The 19953-nt window shown below is 35.5% G+C and overlaps 1 protein-coding gene across 1 annotated transcript in view; it reads left to right on the top strand.

Annotated features, from left to right (window-relative positions):
• Positions 1–19953, top strand: part of LOC125679055 (protein O-mannosyl-transferase 1-like) — a 49908-nt gene that overhangs the window by 23998 nt on the left and 5957 nt on the right. The window contains exons 16-31 of the mRNA XM_048917966.2: positions 2227–2242; positions 6917–7035; positions 8558–8643; positions 9569–9672; positions 9861–9911; positions 10036–10182; positions 10696–10804; positions 10977–11042; positions 11298–11391; positions 13303–13458; positions 13666–13898; positions 13996–14088; positions 14262–14358; positions 14780–14872; positions 15037–15151; positions 16038–16255. Coding sequence (XP_048773923.2) covers positions 2227–2242; positions 6917–7035; positions 8558–8643; positions 9569–9672; positions 9861–9911; positions 10036–10182; positions 10696–10804; positions 10977–11042; positions 11298–11391; positions 13303–13458; positions 13666–13898; positions 13996–14088; positions 14262–14358; positions 14780–14872; positions 15037–15151; positions 16038–16255 — 1797 coding nt within the window. The remainder of the gene's footprint in view (positions 1–2226; positions 2243–6916; positions 7036–8557; positions 8644–9568; positions 9673–9860; positions 9912–10035; positions 10183–10695; positions 10805–10976; positions 11043–11297; positions 11392–13302; positions 13459–13665; positions 13899–13995; positions 14089–14261; positions 14359–14779; positions 14873–15036; positions 15152–16037; positions 16256–19953) is intronic.

The raw sequence follows: 19953 nt of genomic DNA on the forward strand, positions 1-19953 counted from the left end.
ATTCAAGTGTGAACTTACGGCGGCGTAGAAAGGCCATATATAAATATATCATTCGTTCGGACGAATTAGCTATTTGTTCGGACGAAATAGAAAATCATTCGGACAAATTAGCAATTTGTTCGGATGAATTAGCTATTCGGACAAATTAGCTATTTGTTCGGACGAATTAGCTATTTGTTCCGACGAATTAGCAATTTGTTCCGACGAATTAGCTATTTGTTCGGACATATTAGTAATTCTTTCGGACAAATTAGTAATTCGTTCAGACGAATTACGGATTTGTTCGGACGAAATAGACATTCGTTCGGACAAATTAGCTATTTGTTCGGACAAATTAGTAATTCGTTCGGACGAATTAGCTATTTGTTCGGACAAATTAGTAATTCGTTCGGACGAATTAGCTATTTGTTCGGACAAATTAGTAATTTGATCGGACGAATTAGCAATTTGTTCGAACGAATTTGTTATTAGCTATAAGGCAACGCCAATTCCGTAGTGAAACATCGTAAAGTGTTGGTAGGGGAGCACAAAACTTAGATTGGGGCACATACTAAACTGGGATTCAATTCCAAAATTTTCCATATAAACGTCATGAAGATGGCGACGGTAACCTACATAATCACCCCCAACCCTAGTCCGAAATATCTGACGTTTTCCTGGCTTTTTTAATGATTTTGATATTTACTGTGCTGGCACAGTAAAAATCAAAATCATTAAAAAAGCCAGGAAAACGTCAGATTTTTCGGACTACCCCAACCCATGAAATAACAAGCTAAAAATGGTAGAAATCCCTACACCCTGCTCAGTCTTAAAAGTTTAAGTAGGCCTCAAGTCCTCCCCCTATCCCCGGACAAAAGTTTATCAAATGAAAAATTTCTGTATAACACAATCAATAAGGAAATCAATTTTTGTATGGGACGACAATAATGCAATTACAAATGTATGCGCCAATCAGAGCCTATCTAAGTTTTTCAACGCAAATCTGTATATATCCGAATTTTATACCAATTTTATGGTATACCTTTCTTTATAACAAATAACAATTTTTGAACAGAAATTTCTTGCACTAGAATTAAGGGGAGGATGTTATCAAACAACATTTGATATAAAGATGAGGATCTCGTTTGGGGTTCCAGAAGTGTATGGAGGGGGCACATACATACTCTTGTCCCCACTCCCTACTTTTGAAAGTGTTTAAGGGGACACGAGCAGGCGCGTGGCCTCGTTTTTGAATGGGGGCCAGCCAAAAAGGAGGGGGGGGGGCACCCGAACCAAAAAGAGTTTTAACATTTAAAAAGTGGGGAAGGGATCAGCCCCCACCCCCCTTCTGTTGCTACATCCCTGACGAGTATCCGCTGTCAGCCCTCCCTACAAGCCAGTAATTGTCAAATTGAGTGAATATTTAGTGCAAACTTTCAGAAAAAGAAGTGATGCTTTAAAACTGCAAAAATCATTATAGTTTATTATTCATATATTGGTATAATACTGATACTGTCCATCTACTTGTATATATACATGATTAGCAATTCATATATATGTACTTGTTTCCCCAACATGCTGCATCCACACGCAGTTTGCAGTCTCTGTAACCTGTAGTTAATGTTGTAAACTTTCTTTCTTTTTTGAATTTCCTTCTTTATAAAATGTCTTACTGTTATGCCCTCTGGGCCCAAAATTGGAATAATAAACTTATCTATCTTATCTATCTATTTATCTCTCTCTCTCTATATATATATATATATGTGTGTGTGTGTGTGTGTATATACCTACATGTATCTACATAGCTCTCTATAAAGACACGATGAAAATGTTCCTTAAATTCAGCAGACAGACACACACACACAGCGAGTAGGAATGAATGAACCCACGGGTGATGGAGAAAGGAACGAAGCGTAATCAACCATGGGCTTCCGACGATGCCGAAATATATACATGTAGATGTAGGTGGGTACCTGTAAAGTGCGAAACGAAACGAAATCTACCGAAACGAAACAGATTGTATAACCGAACTCTTTTATTAGAAATGGTATCTTAGGCCCCTGTGAAAATTACCACATATAAATAAAATTCGCCTCCCCTTTGATGTAGGCTTTCAGCTTGACTGATACACAGTTCTGGAAAGAGGGGTGGGGTGGGGGGTGGTGGTGAGTAAGCAAAATGTACATATCCGAAGTTGATTAAATACCATGTGCAATTAGTTTCAGATCCATAAATTTCAAAACGGAGAGTTACAGTCTCAGAGGTCTGGCGAAACACACTAAACAAGGGGTGGGGTCGCTGGCATTGTATCCGCCTGGTGTCTGAGAAATTTGAAAGCAGGAAGGGCTCTTAACGTTTTTATCTCTAACTGCTGAGGTGCGAGTACTTTCAATAATGGAAAAAGCTAGATAGTATACCATATTATATGAATGCAATTCGGTAAAATATAAATACATGTGTTATTAAAAATTATTATTGATATGTAGTGAGTCTAAATATAACTCTATACATTTGTGGTGTTGCTAGGACGGGAAATTGAAAACGGGACGGAAAACAGAATTTTTTATGCAATAATATCAGGAGGAGGTCAACATTTTGTAAACTCAAAAGGCTTATGAACAAGGGAAGCAGAAATTACAAAGAGAACGGGAAGACATACTCAGAATCCACTGTTTGATATACTACATACAAATACACAATATCCACATGTATACATAGATTTGTCTTTAGAGCAAAAAATACTGAAACGTGTATTTATGCCGAACTGTAACCCTCTGTTCTGAAATTTATGGATCCGAAACTAATTGCACATGGTATTCAATCAACTTCGGATATGAACTCTGTACTTACTTACCACCTTCCAACTTTTAAAACTTTGTATCTGTCAAGCCGAAAGCTTACATCGATGGGGAGGCGAATTTTATTTATATGTTGTAACTTGGGCTTAAGATACCATTTTTAATTATTATAATTATAATAGAGTTCGGTTATACGCCATTTTTAATTATTATAATTAATAGAGTTCGTATATACGATCTGTTTCGTCTCGTTTCGGTGGGTTACGTTTCGGTAGATTTTGTTTCGTTTCGTTTCGCACTTTACAGGTACCCGATGTAGGTCGAACCCGTTCAAAGTTTTCCCACTATGCGATGTTCTGCTCTTGTGACGTAAAAAAATCGTTCTGGCACGTGTACGGCACTTAATCCTGTTTTCTGCTGCCTATTACATAGCGATTTCTTATATGTGGCCACAAATTTTCGTAGTTTCGGACTATCGGAGTGCCGGACTACCGGACCGTCGGACTATCGGGCCATCGGAATACTGGGCGGTCACCGTACGTTACGCGTACTTTTGTAGTTGATGGACTTGGGAGACTCAACTGGCATTGATCCGACACATGCTCTGTTGTGTATCAACAACCCCTTTTTGAGATAAAACAAAGTAATCCTATATATATATATATATATATATATATATATATATATATATACACACAAGTACATATATGTACCTACTTCTTTGCAGTAATTTTAAAATTCCATTTCCCTTCAATGATAGTAATTTAAAAGCTTTATAATAGATTCTAGATCAAAAACATTAAGGGGGACAGAGCTTAGATCCCCAGAGTTTCTGCCTATTTCCTCTCCTTATCGTTTACTCTGTCCGCTCCACCACTGTGACTAGGCCTAGTCCATTTTCTACAATATTGATCTGAAAATCCGGATAATTGGATTTTAATTTTAGGTGTTTGTAGGTATTTCCGGTTATGAATTGATTGAGGAGAAAATTCGGTGACTATGATTTAGTCCGAGGAAAGAATATATGGTGATTTTATTATGTATGATGATGCCGATTTTTAGATCATACTAATATCCAGCAGAAAACAAAACTCTTCAGTTGCCAAACAAATATCAGGCCTGCAGGCAAGTATTGAGACAGCGACAGGGACAGTGCACGAATTTTCCGGAACAGACTGCATTGGATAAAAAATATTCGATGTCGCCGTAATATATTTCAAGTTTTTTGCCCTTTCCCGACAGACCGAAGTATTCTGAAAGTGGGGTTTTAATCGTACTCTTTTATCGATTTCACCACAACACCTACAGATATATACATAATGATTTTGAAATCGTGATTCATTAGGTTGGGAACACAGAGACCTGTCACGAAATATTTGCGTTCTTTTAGTTTTATATATGACCATTCTCTATATATTTTATATATAGTGAAGGTTCATATATAAAAGAATGTAAATATTTCGTGACAGGCCCCTGTGATTGGGAACGCTTCCCCTACAGCGGGATATTCTCGCTAAAATGCGATTATCCCTTTCAAGCTAGAGAAAATATATCCCATGCAACCACAGGCACTTGTTTCATACATGAATACCATTAATAATGGGGGACTCATGTATGAAACAAGTGCCTGTGGATGCAACCGAGAGAAACACGGTTACACCCGTGTAGTACATCTCTTTGTGTTTCACGAGGAAAGAAGAAAAAGTGCCAAAATGTCTGATACTTCTACAAATGTATTAATAAAAACAAAAACACTCACGATGTACGTGCAATGGATTCCAGCGTCCTTCCCTTTTACGCAGCAACGTTGATATGAAATTTCTTGTCTGTGTTGTAAATTTTATAGAGATAAATCGCATCATGCTGAATGTGTGTCACACTTATTCAGCATTGCAAAGAATTTGCCATTATTTTCAATAAAGACACCAAAACACCTGTTTATTTATGGTAATGTTAACTTTCTCGCTAAAAAGAGATTGTCATGTTTTAATGTTTTAGCGAGAGTATCTCGCGATAGGGGAAGTGTTCCCAACCTGTTCATGTGAAGAAACTACATGTACAAACAATTTTGTATTTTTGATAGTATATCCATCGAAATGATCGAGCTACAAGTAACGCTGCAATAATTTTTTTTCATCCGATAAAAAAAATTACGGGATAAAAAAAATTCCAAAGTAATCTGGAAATGTACACCCATGCACTGTATGGACAGCTGTCAAAGCCGTATACAGACAAAAAGTCACAAGACAAAAAGTCGCAATGAAGACTTTTGATCAGATAGGATGAAAAGTCACAGGACAAAAAGTCACAATCAGTAGAACAAAGTCACAAAAATTACTTTTGATTAGAAAAGAAAAAAAGACAAACTTATTCTGTTATAAAATATAGGATGCTGATATTCATTTCATTCTCAGTATTTTGTGCATGAATAAAATGGCGTTTCTTGTTCTATGACATCACCATTTATCTAATATCAATCTAATTAAAATCAGTCTTTTTAGATCCACGCCGTATACTTTGCATATTGTAGCGATTGTGAGCTTATCTTAGGATCTGATTTTAATTAGATTGATCTAATATCCACAGATTGTTTAAAGTTGTTTTTACACCATAACTTTAAACCACCTTTATTACTCTGCATGAGTTCCATTTTTTGAATGATGATTGACTTAGCAAATGAGACTCCATATATATACTTTTAAGCTAACAATAACAGGTGGTAACCAAATGCATATATTAGTTTCTTAAACTTTACAAAGAGAACAGATATGTTTTCAAATTTATATCAAAATCAATATTTTCCTATAAACTGACTTTTTTCCCCTGTGACATTTTGTCCTACTTTCATAAAAATTTCTTATTGTGACTTTTGTCCATGGTCATTTCGTCCGTGATTTTTTGTCCTGTGATTCTCTGTCTTACATTCGTCAAAGCATCTAAGATCTTATTGCACAACTTTAGACATTTGATCAGCCTATTCATTGATCACGGGAAATATAAAGCAATTGATGTCAAAAGTGCATTGTGACGTCAATATTTAAACATTGGTGTTTAGCAAATTTACAAAATTAGGCAACCTCGTACAATCGAGGAGTAATTTTAAGATTAAGAAAATATGTTTCACATGCTTTTATGGGTTTTGTGTAACATCTCAGTACGACGTGAACTTGGGTAGATGAGATTCAAAATGGCGAAATATATGTCCTCATGCTTGCATTCAAATAGACACCATTTTTACCAAAATTTTCATGTTTCATAGGTATAGGTTTGGTTTAATTTTTCATTAACGGTTCTATATTTTCCTTTTAAAATAAACCTGCATGTATACGTGTTACCTATAGGGAGAGCTCTGCTCTCACATGCCTTCAGGCCATGAAATGGCTTTGCCCTCTATTTATCATTGCTCAACCAAAATCTCTGACATAACTCTTGTATTCAATTTTGATTTGTCTTCTAAGTTCAAGCAGCTATTGCCAATATAATCAGACCATCAAATGCTAGAGTCCATTCAAAAAGCCTTCATATGGGAAAACATGTTGAAATAAATAGCATCCAACCCCTAAAACACATTCATATTTTAATGCAACATATATTTGTTGTTTATGAACAATATTAGAAAAATAGGAATATAAAATACATAATTTGTGCATTTCATTCAAAAGAGAAACTTGATGATTTAAAGATTCAAAGGTCAAGGCCACTACTGGACTTCATAGAAAAAGCTTGTACAAGCCACTTTTTGTTTTGTTGCTTTTCACACGTAGCTTTGTTATCAAGAGAAGAAGAATCTTATTGATTTTGGGGGGGGGGGGGGGGGTCAAAGGTCAAGGTCACTACACGACTGGTAGACACTTGACAAGCCACATTTTTTCTCCATTTATTTCATACTTCACATGTAGCATTGTTACGAAGAGAAGAAGAACCCTATTGATTTTGGGTCAAAAGGTCAAGGTCACTACAGGACTTCTTAGAAAATGCTTGTAGACACTCATTGTGAGGGGATATACTCCACCTTGTGGAGCTCTTGTTTGATTTAAAAAAAATCTGAAGATGTTTGAAATTTGGAAATACCGTAGGTGTTGATCAAGTAGATGTTATTTATAAAGTATGATTTTAAACAGATTTTCTTGGATGTAAAGTAAACATGGAGGTGGAAAGCACTACGTCACCGGAGATGTCAGGGGAAAGAACTCTGTCAAGTTCTTATCCACAAGATGATATTCATCACCGACTTATGCCTGAACCACAAAGAGTTGAGGTATTTGTTTTTTAATATGAAGTCTTTAGATATTATTTAAGAAATAAATTCATTTCTGGAAAACACATGAAAGTATGAACGGCAATGCTTCAAGACAGCAAACTTCATGAGGTGTGTTAGTACCTCATGAAAAATATGCCAAGGTGAAGGCCATCATGGATTTTCAAAAATTGAATTACATGTAGCTTTATATTTACATTCACTTTCATTTCTGTCAGAATTTCCAGCCATTAGGATAAATGTACTGTATATAATGAAGATTCAAACTTGCATTGATCACAGCTGCAGTGCATTCAGGAGTAAATGGCTATCATTACAATTTGTAAAGATATCAAAGACAAAAAAACTTTGGAAATGTAAATAGATTGAATTTCAAATATATTCTATTATTTGGTGTACTTTCACCCTGATCTGAGTTGTAGTAATTCAAAGAAAAAGATTTCCATTTCCCCCATCAAACATCTCATTATATATACAGTTTATACTAAAACATAATAACCACACAGATCTTGTGTTTATATTGACCCAAGTTTAAATGGGAGCTAATTGCGTTGAAGTTAAAGAACCTGTCTGCAATCGCTTGTAGCTTTGTTTCTTTACTGTGTTGAGACATGTGGAATGATGAAAACAATTTTGTACTTCTTTTTTTATTCAACTGTCATCGTAATTGTTTAATTTCAGTTCTCTTTGAATCATGTTTCTCTATTTTCTATGTTAATAATAAAGCGTAAATTGTTTAATACTTTATCGTTTTCATTATTATTAACTTCCAGTGTGCTTTGAAAATCTTTGCGTTTACCTATCAAACTGTCTATCATTAAAACACTATCCATGTCTATAATGGGTGGGATTATGTATCATTGGCTGTGAATTTACCCATTTAATGTTCAAAGACTGCACTATACCCAAGCTGTCATACCAATTACTGCGACATGGAAACCTTGCATATGATGGGAGTTACTTAGCAACTACCAGTTAAATAAGGTTTGAATAACCGCGGGTAAGAATGTCTGGAGTAATGAGACCAGTTATGTCTAGCAGACCGAAAATTTGACTGCACTTCAAGATGAACAAGGTGAAATTAGGATTTTGGGACCTTGACACTTCAACATAAGTGGGGTATTCAAGATTACCATGTTCGAGATATCAGGAGTTTTTAAAATCATTTATATAGGGAATACGATACAACTGGGACCGACAATTGACTTTGACGTAAGTGGGGTATTCGAGATACAGATAATTTACTGTATATGATACGTACAGGAAATTCAATGTAATATTACTACAATTAACCATAGACCAGGGGGGCATCTCTCATGTAATTTTGATATAGAATAATTCATTGTAGAATGTATTGTATGAATTCCTTACTTTTAACATGAATGGAAAATTGATGTCAAATGCTGTAAGAACTTGTGAGGTCATCTCTGTTGTACAGGGAGATGGTTCCCCAATGCCAGGAAACTTACAAGAATCGGACAGAAGATTTAAAGTTGGACAATCCAAACCATTCTCTGTCCAGTTTGAAGTAGACATTGTGCAGATCCTCCTGTTTTTGGCAGCTCTGGCAACAAGAATGTGGATGCTGGGTCATCCTCGGGCTGTTGTGTAGGTGTTTGCTCATCAGAATCATCTTTCAATCAATTGCTAAGCCATTCTCGTGAATTAAGAGAGATGTTTAAACATTATGTGGGTGTGGTGAGACGATTCGTGAATTAAGAGAGATGTTTAAACATTATGTGGGTGTGGTGAGACGATTCGTGAATTAAGAGAGATGTTTAAACATTATATGGGTGTGGTGAGACGATTCGTGAATTAAGAGAGATGTTTAAACATTATGTGGGTGTGGTGAGACGATTCGTGAATTAAGAGAGATGTTTAAACATTATGTGGGTGTGGTGAGACGATTCGTGAATTAAGAGAGATGTTTAAACATTATGTGGGTGTGGTGAGACGATTCGTGAATTAAGAGAGATGTTTAAACATTATGTGGGTGTGGTGAGACGATTCGTGAATTAAGAGAGATGTTTAAACATTATGTGGGTGTGGTGAGACGATTCGTGAATTAAGAGAGATGTTTAAACATTATGTGGGTGTGGTGAGACGATTCGTGAATTAAGAGAGATGTTTAAACATTATGTGGGTGTGGTGAGACGATTTTTGTGTGTAATTCTAAAAAATATTTGGACTTGATTCACATCTACTACATATTTCTGAAGTTTCTTTAAACTTTATGAAAAACAAGAGGCACTGTGAGCAATGCTCACAAAGAATACCCCCCACCCCTTACAATCTCCCAAAGGGTGTTGTTAATACATGTAGGTATAAATTACCTCTTTCCTGAGTGTAAAAAAGAAAGGGCATGACAAAACCTTGGGTAGTCTCTTCTTTAGGGAGAAATGGATAAGAGATGAACCATATTGCTACTTCGATGTCCAGTGCACTTGACCTTTTGACCCCAAATTCGATAGGGAACATCTTCGCCCCATGGGTAGTCCAAACGTATGATATGGTGACTAATTTTCTGTTTTAGGTTTGATGAATTGCATTTTGCCAAGTTTGCTTTCTTGTACATGAAGAGGATATTTTTCTTTGATGTTAATCCACCTCTAGGCAAACTCCTGTTAGCATTAGCAGGTACGTGATGATTGTTACAAACTGATTAACATCACATCATTACTGACAAATATAATGGACCTGGATGTTCTGTTTTATAAGATTTCTGATATAACAACTGTTGAAAGTCTCATGGAGATGGATTAAAATTTGTATCTTCCCATACGTTGCAAATACAAAATGTACTTAATTCTGTCATCTTCTTTCAGGAGGATATGGTGGACTGGGAAACAATGCAGATTTTGGTCATATTGGTGCAGGTTAGAATATCTAATGAATTGCTAGTACATTTACAAATGTATATCAATCTGGCACAATGGAACATCCGTTTTCTGTATAGAAAAAAATTCCTGTTTGGCATACTGAATTTCCATCATGTTACAGATTTCTCTCCGTCGTTCCCTGTTTACGTGATGCGTCTGCTTCCTGCGGTGCTGGGAAGTCTGGTTGTTCCGTTGGTGTATCAGATCGCTGTAGAACTCCGCCTGTCTCGCTGGGCTGCTCTGCTGGCAGGGCTCTGCGTTGTTTTTGGTATGCAGTTTTCAAATCTAAAGTTCTTAGTCTTATCTCAATCATTCTAGAAATATGGATGCATGTCCCACATTCAGTTGTATAGGATACTGAGCAGAAAGAAAAAATCTTTTGAGGATGAAATGAAAATCAAATTATATTACATACACTATATACTATAAAATATTTGCTTGTGCTTTCAATATTACTTAATGAGAAAAGTAAAAACTCATTCATAACATCATTATGATCTGATATACTGATTTTGACTGCGGATAACTCCGTTTACCTGATCAGGATATGGGGCTCACGGCGGGTGTGACCGGTCAACAGGGGATGCTTACTCCTCCTAAGCACCTGATCCCACCTCTGGTGTGTCCAGGGGTCCGTGTTTGCCCAACTGTCTATTTTGTATTGCTTGTAGGAGTTATGAGATTGATCACTGTTCGTTATCTTCACCTTGCATGCTACTAATTTTAGATAATGCTGTTCATTACAGATAATTTCTATTACTGATAATATTATTTATTACAGATAATGCTATATTAGTGCAGTCACGCTTTATGTTGATGGAAGGGATGTTACTGTTCTTCATGTGTCTATCGCTGTACAGCTATTTAAAGTTTAGAAATTTATCTCACAGGTATTTGATAATAGTCTTACAATCATGTACAATGTACTTGAAAAATTTCACTGCATCTCTATTCTCCATATAATGATGGTACATGCATGTTTATTGTATTTGTGTATTGAAGTTTGCTATACGTACATGTAACATCTTAAAGGTATGAGACACCTTTCTTGTGATTTTTCAGAGAATTTTCAGTGCAGTGGTTTTTTTGGCTCAGTTTAACTGGAGTCTCATTTGCCTGCAGTTTGAGGTAAGACATTGCATCAGATACAAATCTTTAAAAACTTTAAACAAAAGAATCTGAAATCATCATGTGACTAAGAATACAATATACATATTAATATGTGTCTTCATTACTTTTATTGATGATTATGTGAATATGAAAAAAGATAAATTAAAAAAAAATAAATATAAGAATACAAGGTACCTAGATGTAGGTATGTGTTATCTTCGTTGCTTTTTCTTTACCGTAACAGTATAAAATATGTTGGTTTTTTCTTTACAGTATAAAATATGTTGGTTTTTTCACTGCTGTTTTGATATTGATGCAAGTAGCCAAAGATTACTGGAAAATGTTGGCAGACGTCACCAAAACAGATGTAAGACTTTCTAATTAAAATAAATGGTTTTAGGATTTTAATGTGATGATTGATATCCTGCTCTGTCTCTGACTAAAGAAATTTAATTATGCCTGTTATTTAAATGTCCACTTGCTTTATACAGGAATAGTTTTGAAGTGGTTATACATGTACCAGTAAACACTATTGTATTTTATGAGTGGTTATACTTGTACCAGTAAACACTATTGTATTTTATGAGGGGTTATACTAGTATCAGTAAACATTGTTGTATTTTATGAGTGGTTATACTTGTACCAGTAAACACTATTGTATTTTATGAGTGGTGATACTTGTACCAGTAAACACTATTGTATTTTATGAGTGGTTATACTAGTACCAGTAAACATTGTTGTATTTTATGAGGGGTTATACTAGTACCAGTAAACACTATTGTATTTTATGAGGGGTTATACTAGTACCAGTAAACACTATTGTATTTTATGAGTGGTTATACTAGTACCAGTAAACATTGTTGTATTTTATGAGTGGTGATACTTGTACCAGTAAACACTATTGTATTTTATGAGTGGTTATACTAGTACCAGTAAACATTGTTGTATTTTATGAGGGGTTATACTAGTACCAGTAAACACTATTGTATTTTATGAGTGGTTATACTAGTACCAGTAAACACTATTGTATTTTATGAGTGGTTATACTAGTACCAGTAAACACTATTGTATTTTATGAGTGGTTATACTAGTACCAGTAAACACTATTGTATTTTATGAGTGGTTATACTAGTACCAGTAAACATTATTGTATTTTATGAGTGGTTATACTAGTACCAGTAAACACTATTGTATTTTATGAGTGGTTATACTAGTACCAGTAAACACTATTGTATTTTATGAGTGGTGATACTAGTACCAGTAAACACTATTGTATTTTATGAGTGGTTATACTAGTACCAGTAAACATTGTTGTATTTTATGAGGGGTTATACTAGTACCAGTAAACACTATTGTATTTTATGAGTGGTTATACTAGTACCAGTAAACACTATTGTATTTTATGAGTGGTGATACTAGTACCAGTAAACACTATTGTATTTTATGAGTGGTTATACTAGTACCAGTAAACACTATTGTATTTTATGAGTGGTTATACATGTACCAGTAAACACTATTGTATTTTATGAGTGGTTATACTAGTACCAGTAAACACTATTGTATTTTATGAGTGGTTATACTAGTACCAGTAAACACTATTGTATTTTATGAGTGGGTTCAAATCCTATTGGAACCATGTATTGTACGTCAATTTCACTCTAATGTTTTGTAAAGTCTCAAGTTTTCTAAGTCTTTTTTTATCTAAACAAATGGATATCCTATTTATATGTCATTGGTTCACTATGATCTACATTGATAGATAAGTTTAAACAATTGTTTATATCAAAGGAAATATATTTGTTTATCATATGTTTACTCCTTTATTCAGTGGATATCACCCATTACATAAATTTTAATTATTACACTCTGTTTTCCTACGCTGTTTGTAATATCACAAAGAAATGTCAATTTTCGTAGTTCGTTTACAAAATGTCAGAGAGCAAAGTAAATCCAATCACTACAGTAACATAAATGAATAAGTGTGTGTGTGGGGGGGTGGGGGGTGGGCGGTGTTTGAACATTTAATAAAAAGAATCTTCCATGGTTTGTGGTTTGATTTGATATATATTCAACTCGTTGTGTGTAAATATATAAATCATATCACACCACAAACCCTTGGAGATCCTATATGTATCAGTCATCTTTAATACATGTACATATTCCTTATTGCTCTTGTTTAGATGAAATGCACCTGATAAATTAAGTAGGTTTCAAAAGCTTTTCTCTAAGATAGTCCAAGAAACTTTTGCCAAAGTTGATTTTTCCCTCTGCGTTTCAGCTGGGCCTGGTGAAACACCTGTTCATCCGAGCTCTCTTCCTGCTCACTGTGCCAATCATCAGTTACTTGTTTATCTTCTATATCCATCTGTCTCTTCTCACCAAGGCTGGACCACATGATAATATCATGACAAGTGCATTTCAAGCTAGTTTAGAGGTACGTGGTAGTGCAAGTTACATGTAATTCCTGAAATTCAAAGATCTTATTGCTTTTATCATGATGTGTTGGCTAAACATTATGACATGCTGTGTCTCAAAAAAAAACAAAAAGAATTCAGAATTCATTTAAAGAAAAAAGAATATGTGGAATAAAACAAGATGAGGAATCAGACATTTTGAATTTGACTGCATTTTCCTTTGACAGGGAGGTCTGGCTGCCTTAACAAAAGGACAACCGCTCAGGATAGCCTTTGGTTCTCAGATAACACTGAGACATACAAACTCTCTATCTCCAGGGAAGCCATGCTGGCTGCACTCCCATGCTCATGTTTATCCAATCAGGTATGCAGATGGGCGGGGCAGCAGTCATCAACAGCAAGTCACATGTTATGTGTTTAAAGATATCAACAACTGGTGGATCATTAAGCATCCAGACAGGTGATGCTTTTCTTTGCCATGCAAGAGTTATTCCCCATTAAATACTATTTTAGTGAATATGCATTGTCATTATATGAAATGTGTTTTCTTTATCTAGTAATTTACTGGTTGTTGATGAGCCTCCCAAACCTGTCAAACATGGCGATTTGATACAACTTGTTCATGGTATAACTAGCCGTGCCCTCAACAGGTATTCAGATCAGGAGTATTAAAATGCTAGCATTTTAATCTTCATAGTTCATTTACAAATACATTATGAAATATAAAGTAGATATGTTTTAGATAAAAGTTTGACACATAAAAGTTCCATTCTTTTATACAATAAGGAACACATTGGCAGATTATGTCTTATTTTGGTTTTAGTCATGATGTGGCTGCACCGCTGACCCCCCAGAATCAGGAAGTGTCCTGTTATATTGACTACAATATCTCCATGCCAGCCCAGAATTTGTGGAAAGTGGTTAGTACTTGGACACTAGCTTTCATTTTTACATGATGTTAGTGAATTCAAAATGTCTGATCGTTCTTGCCAGCTAGTCACTTCATTTATATACAGTTGAACTTGGGTATCTCAAACACTGATATCTTAAATACCATGGATATGTCAAAGTGATTCGGAAATCCCAACCACTTATTCTTTAAGTATTTTACCCTCGATATCTCGAATCCTCAGATATCTCAAAGTTTTTTCTTGATCCCATCGAGTTCAAGATAACGAGGTTTGACTGTATGTACAAATGCTTAGTGCATGTTTTTCAGAGATCACATTGGCTATATACCATTAAAAGTAGTCCATGAAAGCTGATCAATAAAAGAAAGTCAACAGAAGCAGTCAGGAATACAGTTTGGTTTACAGTAACTGTATACATATGATTTTGTAGGAGATAGTCAACAGAAAGTCAGATAATGAGGCCTGGCAGACCATCAATAGCCATGTCCGCTTACATCATATGGGGACAGGACAGGCCCTCAAGGTATGCCCTCATATGTCAAAAGGATTTATGTGTACTATAAACTTGGAAATTTGTGTGCATTTTGTTAACAAATTGTTGATGAAAATTATTGGAGAAAATACAGCTGAACAGTTTGGTGGGAATACTGAAAATACAGCTGAACAGTTTGGTGGGATTTTTGTTAGTCCACAGGTAAGCAGTTGCCAGATTGGGGATTTTCACAGCTAGAGGTGACTACAGACAGAGTGACGGACCAACCCGCTACAGTGTGGAATGTAGAGGAGCACAGGTACACCAAAAGTAAGTCCAGTGTATCAAATAGTACTAGTATAGTACATTATCCCAAATTTCACAACTCACACCTCACAGACAATATATCAAATAGTACTAGTATAGTACATTGTCACGAATTTCACAGCTCACAAACAGTATATCAAATAGTACTAGTATAGTACATTGTCACAAATTTCACAGCTCACAGACAGTATATCAAATAGTACTAGTATAGTACATTGTCACGAATTTCACACTTCACAGACAGTATATCAGATAGTACTAGTATAGTACATTATCAGGAATTTCACACTTCACGAACAAGACTGAAAATTATGAAAGGCTTCTTACAGAATAACTGTTTTATAGTGTCTACAGCCTTCTCTAAATGTATTGCCTAAATAATGTCTTATGACCTTGTCTTTGATCTTGTCTAAGGAACATGTTAGAGACCACATGTTATACAGTGATTTTTTAAGGCCCATTTTGGGTCCGAATTTCCGCCCTTTCCCCTCCTAAAAATTGCCAATTTTTTCCCAATTTAGCTTGCATTTTTCCCAATAATAAAAATATGAAAGGAAAACGTATTTGAAAAAAATAAACATGCGATGTGTATTATATACATTGTACATACGACTTAACGAAGGGTTATGGGAATGATTTGGATAGAATAGTTGAAAATTTTAGAAGGTTACAGAAAATAAGATGTGTAAAGTAAAGATACTATAATGTTTGATATGAATTTAAAAGTTAACTATTACAGATAAAATTGATTTTTCCCAATTTGACTGAAATGTCGGCAATTTTTCCCAATTTGAAAGCCACAGGACCCTTGTAATAAATGTAGAAAAATCACTGATATAATACATATTCCTCTCATTCTGTATGACTTTTTTTTCACCCTCTCTATCAGGTACAGACAAAGAGAGTCAAACTCGTGACATGGCCCATGCTGAGATGATACCCACAGAACCCACTCACCTGTCCTTCTGGACCAAGTTCCTGGAACTCCAGTACAAGATGTTCATGGCGAAGGGAGATGTGGAGATGGAGCACAAGTACAGCTCAGAGCCCATACAATGGCCCTTCCTCTCCAAGAACGTGGCCTACTGGATGAGCCCACATAGCAATGTAAGTGTAGCAATGTAGGTACATGTACAAACTAGCCACTAAATACAGGGACTGGACTTAATTAAGGTGGCTACTAGCTATATTGGGAAGTTGGCCACTAATATAGAAATGCACAAAGGGAGGGATTGACTGCTAGTAGCCTTGTGAAAGAGGTGGCTACTGCGACAGTTTGACAACATGTAACAGTTCAAGCCATTTTATGATGATTTTACGAATATTAAGATGAAGATCATCAGATAATTTTCCTTTTCATCAAAGTTGATCAACACTGAAGTAATATGGTAAAATGATTTATTTCATGGGATCAAACTTTCAATCTTTGGGAGAGAAATAAAAAAGGGGAGGTGGGCTTTAATTTCATGGCTTTACTTCAGTTTCTAGTGTGCATAGAGGATCTACAATCATGGGTATCGCCATACCACAAACAATAAAATCCCCACACAAAATGTCCAGATTTACAGTACAAGACAACAGTTTACTTTTGTTACAGTACAAGCCCAATTTTTATTATTGTTACAGTACAATCCCACAATTTACTTTTGTTACAGTACAAACCCACAGTTTAATTTGTTACAGTACAAGCCCACAATTTACTTTTGTTATATTACAAGCCCACAGCTTACTTTTGTTATAGTACAAGCCCACAGTTTACTTTTGTTATAGTACAAACGTACAGTTTACTTTTGTTATAGTACAAACCCACAGTTTACTTTGTTACAGTACAAGCCCATAGTTTACTTTGTTACAGTACAAGCCCACAGTTTACTTTTGTTATAGTACAAGCCCACAGTTTACTTTTGTTACAGTACAAGCCCACAGTTTACTTTTGTTACAGTACAAGCCCACAGTTTACTTTTGTTACAGTACAAGCCCACAGTTTACTTTTGTTACAGTATAAGTCCACAGTTTACTTTTGTTACAGTACAAGCCCACAGTTTACTTTTGTTACAGTACAAGCCTACAGTTTACTTTTGTTACAGTACAAACCCACAGTTTACTTTGTTACAGTACAAGCCCACAGTTTACTTTTGTTACAGTACAAGCCCACGGTCTACTTTTGTTACAGTACAAGCCCACAGTTTACTTTTGTTACAGTACAAGTCCACAGTTTACTTTTGTTACAGTACAAGCCCACAGTTTACTTTGTTACAGTACAAGCCCACAGTTTACTTTTGTTACAGTACAAGCCCACAGTTTACTTTGTTACAGTACAAGCCCACAGTTTACTGCTGTTACAGTACAAGCCCACAGTTTACTATTGTTACAGTACAAGCCCACAGTTTACTTTCATTACAGTACAAGCCCACAGTTTACTTTGTTACAGTACAAGCCCACAGTTTACTTTTGTTATAGTACAAGCCCACAGTTTACTTTTGTTACAGTACAAGCCCACAGTTTACTTTTGTTACAGTACAAGCCCACAGTTTACTTTTGTTACAGTACAAGCCCACAGTTTACTTTTGTTACAGTACAAGCCCACAGTTTACTTTTGGTACAGTACAAGCCCACAGTTTACTTTTGTTACAGTACAAGCCCACAGTTTACTGTTGTTACAGTGCAAGCCCACAGTCTACTATTGTTACAGTGCAAGCCCACAGTCTACTATTGTTACAGTACAAGCCCACAGTTTACGTTTCAAGCCCACAGTTTACTTTTGTTATAGTACAAGCCCACAGTTTACTTTTGTTACAGTACAAGCCCACAGTTTACTATTGTTACAGTACAAGCCCACAGTTTACTATTGTTACAGTACAAGCCCACAGTTTACTTTTGGTACAGTACAAGCCTACGGTTTACTTTTGTTACAGTACAAGCCCACGGTCTACTTTTGTTACAGTACAAGCCCACAGTTTACTTTTGTTACAGTACAAGCCCACAGTTTACTTTGTTACAGTACAAGCCTACAGTTTACTGTTGTTACAGTACAAGCCCACAGTTTACTATTGTTACAGTACAAGCCCACAGTTTACTATTGTTACAGTACAAGCCCACAGTTTACTTTTGTTACAGTACAAGCCCACAGTTTACTTTTGTTATGGTACAAGCCCACAGTTTACTTTTGTTACAGTACAAGCCCACAGTTTACTTTTGTTACAGTACAAGCCCACAGTTTACTATCGTTACAGTACAAGCCCACAGTTTAGTTTTGTTACAGTACAAGCCCACAGTTTACTATTGTTACAGTACAAACCTACAGTTTACTATTGTTACAGTACAAGCCCACAGTTTACTATTGTTACAGTTTAAGGATAGGCATGATCATGATTTTTTTAAGTCGATAAAAATAGTTTATTTTGATGTGTTCTGAAAAGAATTTTACACATTTTCTTATTGAATTAGATAAATGTGTCTGTAACAAGACTATTTAACTGGGGTTTTATGCATTATTGATTACACTTTTGTCTAGACCACAAAATGTGAAAAGATACTGAAAATTGAAGAGTTATCAATTCCCTACAGTGAGTGTGAATTTCAGAGGGAAATTAATTTCAGAGAAAGTTGAACAGGACTGTGAGGTGATGTTAATCGATTTTCACTGGTTTTCAGGGAAGATAACTCCTCTGTATCCATAGCCCCCTTTAATGACAAGAATCCTCACATGACTTGGAAATATTTGTATTGAAGGTCCTCTATGCTAGAAGTTTACCAAATATGAGGAAAATGACCCTAACCCTAACACTTTGTGTGATGCCTTTTGTCATTAATTTTTCTCCCCCCCCCTCCCCCGGGAAATGAAAATGAAAAAATAGAATCCTCTCATCCGCCCCATATTTTTTTGTTACCCCAAATGATAAGCTACTAATTAAGTTGAATTGGCCTAAAAATGCTTTTTTAAAAAAAAAATTAATAACAATATTCTCAAAGAAATCAAAGTGCAAAGATACTCTGAATAGAAAATTGTTACCCGGTTATTGCTATCAAAACACCTCTATCGATTCCATCTAACCTCGGATGTATGACGTTTTCCGCCATAGTACGTATGCAGTGACGTATAACAACATGTTTAACATCACTGATCAACTGGAACTACTGACAGCTCCCACGAAATACGGTCCATTCTAACATATTTTTTACATCAATCTCAATGTTTGTAACTATTTTTCTTTGAGAATTATGGGGTTTTTTCCCCCTCGAAATAGAGGGCAGTTTTCCAAAAAAAACTTGATAAATTCATTTTAATATTTTGATCACTGCTTTCTGAAAGTGGAAGTTTTTCTGGGAGAGTAAATAGACGACAGCATTGCAAATGTTAGGCGTAGCTACATAACTCTTACCATCATACATCCAAGGCTAGATGTAGGGTACTGGAATCTGCTGAAGTTTGCTGAATGCCGATTATCACTTCTGATTCCCCAAATTTGTGATGTCATAAGAGATCGCAACTGGATTAAATGCAAGCCCATTTGCAACTGGAGGAGGGACACGAGTTTGTTGTACAAAGATATCACTTTGTACCCATAATCAATGCAAATGCCAGTCACATCAACAATTTTTCATCGTCAGACGAACAATTAGATCCTTTGTATTCCAAACCACAGGCAATTATATCGTTTTGGGTTTGAATTTACTATTAAAGAGTAAAGGTATAGAACTATAAATATACTTTCACTTAGATTACAGCCATTTTGACTAGTACAACTATTACCCCAAAAGGATGAACAGACCCATAACAATTTAGAAACTTAAATACTAATTTT

Source organism: Ostrea edulis, chromosome 2 (genome assembly GCF_947568905.1).
Source record: "Ostrea edulis chromosome 2, xbOstEdul1.1, whole genome shotgun sequence".
Classification (NCBI taxonomy): Eukaryota; Metazoa; Mollusca; class Bivalvia; order Ostreida; family Ostreidae; genus Ostrea; species Ostrea edulis.